The 6,480-nt window shown below is 52.2% G+C and overlaps 1 protein-coding gene across 1 annotated transcript; it reads right to left on the bottom strand.

Annotated features, from left to right (window-relative positions):
- Nucleotides 1-2,430: 2,430 nt before the first annotated feature.
- LOC118794753 (protein phosphatase 1 regulatory subunit 29) lies at nucleotides 2,431-5,589 on the bottom strand. The gene has a single exon (XM_036553013.1). The coding sequence runs from the start codon at nucleotides 5,512-5,514 to the stop codon at nucleotides 2,761-2,763; it is 2,754 nt and encodes a 917-aa protein (XP_036408906.1). The 5' UTR covers nucleotides 5,515-5,589; the 3' UTR covers nucleotides 2,431-2,760.
- Between the last annotated feature and the right edge of the window lie 891 nt (nucleotides 5,590-6,480).

Genomic DNA, 6,480 nt, shown 5'->3' with positions numbered 1-6,480 from the left:
GGATTTCCTGTTTACTGTATGTGGAGGGAGGCTACTGCTGGCTGAATGAACAGCTTCAGTACAGCTTGGCGCTGGAGGAGGAGAGAACAAAGTCAGGTGATGCCAAAATCCTTTATCCAACTGCAGTGCACATTGTCATTCAGTCTGAGTGGAGGATTTAAGAATTTTAATTTCCATATCTTGCACATCGTATTTTACATCTTTTTTTCGTTCTTTGTTTCAAACAATCCTCAAATTGTGCAAAATGAAAAAAACTTCTTTGAATTTTTTTGCTCGAACTTAAAAACAAAGGACATTACAATTGAACTGCGAATTTGTTACAGGTAAAATGAATTTGCTGCGCCAGCCATTAGAAATGCTCTGTACTGTCGAGCACTAATGCTGTTGAATGGACACAGTTCCCATCCCCCTTTGCCTTGTAATGTCGGCTCTGTAATTAGTGTGATACTTTTCTCAATGTCGTGTGGCATGGTAAACGTGAAATGAAGTGTGTTCTATTGTGGAATCTACAGCAAGCCTGATAATTTCATCACCTTACGTTCACTCTAGAAACCGTTTGCAAAAGGTGTTACAGTGTTTATTATATGGTTCATCATACAGATGTGCTGCTGGCACGGATGTCACGGAGAAGGGGATTACAGCTTTCATAAGCTGCTGGAATTTGAAAACAAACTGTCCCGTCTTTTGCACAATTCTCTCACTGCACTGAAATTACTGTTTTCCAGGATTTTTTCATCTTGTCAGTTCATGTAAAGGAACCAGATTTATTTCTGTATCTCTGCGTGTCACTGTTAAGGTGATCGTTCAAATTACCGGGTCCATCTTGTTAATCTATCAACAGTTGGTAACCATAGAAGCTGTTGTTTTAAATTTGCCTACAGAGCTAAAGGTGGACTCTGGGCAGTGATCTGCCTAATGCAGAAAAAATCTTCATCATATCTGCAATCTGACAGTATTAATAATATCTGCCCTCTCCCCCCACCCTCCCCCCAGGATACCTTCTCAGTTAATTGCTAATTAATTTGTCTAATTAAACCGGACATGAATGATAAGATTATCTAAAAAAGGAGAGACTGTAATGTTAATTCAGTTCCTATCCCACTCCTTTTCTATTTTAAAGCAATCGAAAAAACTTGGTCATTTTCCCAAAAACACTGGATTGTGTCTTGCATGTGAATGGGCAGGTGTGTCAGTACAGGAGGTGAGCTGGGCCAGACGGAGCATACCTAAATAATTATGACCGTTTTATTGTAACCTAATTGTGATAAGTCTTTCGTAGCCTTCTTTTGAAACGCTGCCAACTTCTGGATTGATTTCACGTGTTACATTGGCGTCTTGAAATTTTGTCAGCACTACTCCGTCTTCACTGCTGCTGGCATTGTATCACTAGTCCCCTGGAGAAATGGCAGCTGTGACCCATCGTGTCCTCTTGGGAAAATGCAGTTGCCGTTAATAATCTTGGGAGTCGTTCTACCAAACCGCCCTCGTCTCCCAAAGACAAAGGACTGCAATCTCACCCACCGGTTACAGAGGACTCTACACAGCGTTCCCCCTATTCAGATAAAAGCTATCCACAGCTCTGGAACCTGCGAAGAAGACCATGAGGGTGGTGCAAACGGGCGGTCTTCGTGCAGAGAGACCACATGGACCAGGCTCACTCCTGGAACTTTGGTCCACAGCACGCGGTGAAACTGCACTGACAGAGCAGAAAGGGGACAGAAAGGCTTTTATGAATTCCATAACGCGTGGAACCATTAATTCTCAACCACTGACTTGCCTGAACCAGTCAAAATCAAAAGCCTTTCAGGCTCTCCACAAAAAAAAACGGTGATTTACTGATAACACATGATAGTTCCACTTGTTTTGGGATTCATGACGCCTAATTCTCCCATCACTAGGGACAGCTACAGACCTAATGTGGCTTTATCCTCATACGTCTGTCCAACCCAATATTTCTCAGAAAACCTCTGCCCCTGCTGTTTTGCTCATCTCCAGTGGATGCTGCTGTCCTACATTACAAAGTGCGCCTATGCCTGCAGCTTGCAAAGACCTGAATCCCGGGGTTTTGATTGTAGAGTATCCGGAGGTGTTCTTATGCATGACTAGCGATATTGAAATGCAAACTGCGACGTGGCTCACAGCGTCTCGCGGGCTCCAGATGGGAGATGTACCTGACAGCCTAGTTCAGAAAACTGCACGTTTTCTTGTACGCTGCGTACCTGGAGACACTCACACTCTGCTGCCTTGGAAACAAACGCTTCGCCCTACATGTGAGGTGAAACAAGTAAGAGTACAAATCGACAAGCATGTTCTGGGTGGGGTGCTCAGGCCTCACCATTAATGAAAGAGCAGCACACTGCCCCCACTTTCATACACGTTTTTTTTTTTTTTTTACAATAACACATTTTTTGAGGATTCAGTTTCACCGGAGGTTGGTTCCCGGTTCAGAATATTAAAAGGGGCAGAAAACATGTTCAAATCATTGTTCTAGGAGTTAAGTCTGTACTGCTCCCCTATATTTGCCAGCCAAAGTCCCACAAATAATCAGCCTAAAATTTTTTTTCTTTTCAGTTCTAGCTGTAAGGTGACTTATGTTTTACACTGACCGAACCAAGCTGAATGATTCTGGGGAGGGGGGTTTGGTGGCCCTTCACCTTCATCATCCATTAGGTGAGAGTGTCAGACTCTGGGTCAAAGTATCAGGCAATGGAGGAGTCTGCTCTGTTTCCTAGAGTTCCCCCTCCCTCTGCGCCCTACGCCTCACAGCTTCTGCTGCGCCGAGACGCCCTTCCAGTAGTCGAGGATGTCGTGCAGGTCCTCGCCCTTGGCAAACTGGACCTTCTTTCGCAGGGCGTTCCCCGCCGTCACGTAGCACGCCTCCTCCCGGGGGCTCTTCTTGTAGGGGCGGAACCGCTCCCAGATCTTCAGCGTGTTTTCGGAGGAGTACTCGGGGCTGGAGGAGTACCCGGAGTAGTTGTGGTGCCGGGGCGAGAGCTGGGAGTAAGAGGTAGCGTCCCTCTTGGTGCGGGTGAGAGGCTTGAGGAAGGAGGCCCTCTGGCCGGGGGATTCGGTGGAGCCCTCGTAGTAGAGGGCAGGGAAGGAGTGGCGGTGCTCCGCACAGTGGTAGTCTGGGTGCACCTCCAGGTGCTGCTGAGCACCACTGCCCGCTCCACCTCCACCTCCTCCACCACCACCGCCTCCACCTCCACCAGCCCCCACCAGAGGAAGCCTCTCCAAGGGCTCCCCGCACCCGACTGGGCTGCCCTTCTCCGGGTACTTGCACGGATCCGGGCTGCGGGGCTCGGGCACGTCCAGGCTAAAGACCCGGGTGCTTTTGATGGAGCCGCCCGAGGAGGTGCTACATTGCTTTTTCATGGAGCCCAGCACCATCACCGCGGCATCGGCGCTCATCTGCTTCTGCAGGGGTTGGATGGCCGTGGCGGGTGGAGGGGGGCGGTAGGGGGGTGAGACGAAACCCCCGCCGCTGATCCCAGGCCGCTCGGACATTGGCAGGGAGAAGGGGAGAGGGGGTGGAGGGGGTATTTTTGGGGAAGCCAGGACCTGACACCCCTCTGTGACGCCAGAGGAGAGGGGGATCAGCCCCCTAGTGAGGGAGGAGGCGCTGGTGGGTGGGGGTGAGGTGGGGTTCGCCATGGTGGTGGCCGCGGCCGCAGCGGCCGCCACCGCAGCCGAGTCTAGTTTGAGAGCGTCGATGCAGTTGTTGATGATCTGGTTGACCTTGTCCACCTCCATGGCGATGGTGGAGATCTCAGAGGCCGAGCCTCGACCCTCGTCGTCGGAGTCCTCCCCGGCGTCGCTCCCATCGTCCTCCCTCAGGTCCTCCTCCCCGGCCCCCGGCACCCCTCCATCTCTCCCGCGGTCCTCCCCGGAGCCGGAGGTCCTCACGTCCATGTAGTTCCCCTTGTTGGCCGCCATGGCCTCCGAGAAGGCCGTGGCCATCTTCTCCACCTGCGGGATGGAGGACAGCCGCGACGAGCTGGTGTTGGCGGAGCTGTGCAGCATCCCCATGCTGGAGGAGGCGGAGGGCGGCAGCTTGCTGTGGTGGTGGTGGTGGTGGTGCGACTGGTCGTGGTGCTTCTGCACCGTGGAGGGTTCCCCGGCCGCGGCCACCACCGCCGCCGCCTCCGGCCCGTACCGCATCTCCAGTATGGTCTTCTTGACACAGATGGACTTCTGCTTCTCCTCCTGCATGCGCCGACGGCGCAGGCAGTAGTAGACCAGCCCCAGGATTACCACCATGCCGAACAGGCAGCCCAGGATGGTCATGATGTAGTGGGTCGTGGTGGAGGGGCTGGGGCGGATATCGTCAGGGTTCTGCATGCGGGTGGCGAAGAAGAGGCACGTGTGGTTGTAGCGCTGGGAGTTGCGGATGGAGGCCACGCAGAAGGTGTAGTTGGTGTGGGCCTTGAGCTTGTTGAGCGTGATCATCTCCTTCTTGTTCTTGAGGTTCATGACGTCGGACACGTAGCTGTTGTTGTACTGCACCAGGATGTACATCTTGCTGTAGGGGCGGGGGATCTGCACCAGCAGGGAGGCCGAGGAGAGGGAGACGTGCTGCAGCTTGATGCTGGGGCTGTACGAGGGGTCCGTGGAGGAGGACGAGGTGGTGGGCTGGTGGTAGGGCCCGATTCTGTCCGACATGTCCGGCCCCAGGCCCGAGGCGTCGGAGTCCGGCGGGAGGGAGGTCATGCCGGGGATCAGCACACCGTCCCGGCACATGGAGGAGAGGATGGCCCTGGCATTGCGCCCGTGGCCCGCCACGGGGCTCAGCAAGGGGAACCCGAAAAGCTCCCGGGGCGTCTCGCACTGCAGCCGGTCGTAGGTGTGGGTGACGTTGTTGAAGGCCTCCAGCCAGGTGAGGAAGCTGTAGAGCTCGCAGCCGCAGTGGAAGGGGTTGCCCGCCAGCTCGCACACCATCAGCCGGGTGAGGCTGGTGAAGGTGGCCGGGTCCAGGCGGGCCAGCTTGTTGGAGGACAGGTCCAGGCTGCTGAGGCTGGGGCACTCCCAGAATGCATTGGTGGAGATGACCTCGATCAGGTTGTGCTGCAGGAAGAGGCACTGCATGCGGCCCAGCCCCCGCAGCATGCCCTCCGTCAGGTTGGTCAGCTTGTTGTAGCCCAGCTGCAGCACCTGCAGGTTGGCCTGCCCGGCGAAGGCCCCGTCCTCGATGTAGGCGATCTCGTTCTTGGTCAGGTTGAGGTCGGTCAGGTTGGTGAAGCGGCTCAGCGAGGTGAAGAAGACGGCCTTCAGCTTGTTCTCGTTCAGCCGCAGGTCGTGCACCGTGTTGTTGATGTGCTGGGGGATGGTCTCGTACGGCGGCTGGTTCTGGCTGCAGATGGCCAGCCACACGTAGCCCTTGTCCCCCTCGATGAGCCAGCAGTCGCCCCGCACCTCAGCCGGCAGGCGGAGGAGGAAAAGCAGGGGGAGGAGAGGGAGGAGGAAGGTGGAGGGGGAGGGAATCGGGAGGGAGGGGATACGAAACAAGTGGCACATTATGGGAGGAAAGGGGCAAGTAATTATTTCGATAAAAGGAGCTGAAAGAGGGAAAAAAAGGATAGATCTGACTGAGATTAAATCCAAGGAAAGAGAGAGAGGGGCACAGAGGCTAGGAGGAGGAGACTGAGGAGTCAGGGCAGCGTTTGAAGTTAAAGGGCTTCTCCAAGGTGATCACAGCTGCAGAAACAGCAGGGAAGCTAGCACAGTCCCCATTTTAGGTCGTCCCTGGTTGGCCTACGGTGTTGGGCAGCGCAGCGCTGGCACATGGCTCCGCCTTGTCTCTTCCACTGTCCCGCGCAGATGGAGTCTCGGCAACGTCCCACGTCGGGCGGGTGAACCTATAAAGGTGAGCGCAAGAGACATATTAAGAATGATCAAAGTCAGCTGAAGACAGTTTAAACCACATAAGCGATCTCTTTGGGCAGACATCAGATCAAAACTTTCATCCACATCGTAATTATTCCAACAACCAGATTTTCTGTTCGCAAGGTATTTTATGCCACTGCTGGGCTGTCAGTCTCTGAGGTCCTAATGGGAAGGTTTTAAAGTGAAGACAAGGTTTTAAAATGAGCAGGAGCTTGGACTGAATCCAGACTTTACTCTCACTATTAATATTATCCATTTCATAACCAACAGATTGCATTAATAATAAAACATTTTGTAATAAGAAGATACATCAGATGTATTGTACATTTAAGAAGCATTGAAAATAAGCAAACAACAACTATGACAGAAATCATAATCTTAATAATTGTACTAATAATTGCCAGGATCCATTATAATAACCAGCGACTGAATCTGAAATGATTACAGATTTTGTTTGTTGTTCTTTGTCTCTATCTGAAGACGCTTTATGTAAATTCAAACTGATTTATCAGTCACACAAGGATATATATATATATATATATTCAAAATACAGTTAAATATTTCAGACAGGCCACAAAAATATATTTCATTAACAAA

This window comes from Megalops cyprinoides, chromosome 19 (assembly GCF_013368585.1).
Source record: "Megalops cyprinoides isolate fMegCyp1 chromosome 19, fMegCyp1.pri, whole genome shotgun sequence".
Taxonomy (NCBI): Eukaryota; Metazoa; Chordata; class Actinopteri; order Elopiformes; family Megalopidae; genus Megalops; species Megalops cyprinoides.
The sequence above is the reverse complement of the archived record's forward strand: the minus strand, read 5'-3'. Positions and strand labels throughout refer to the sequence as shown.

Bases quoted from the DNA above. Each gene is read 5' to 3' on its own strand.
- LOC118794753 (XM_036553013.1), bottom strand. From the start codon at position 5,514: ATGTGCCACTTGTTTCGTATCCCCTCCCTCCCGATTCCCTCCCCCTCC.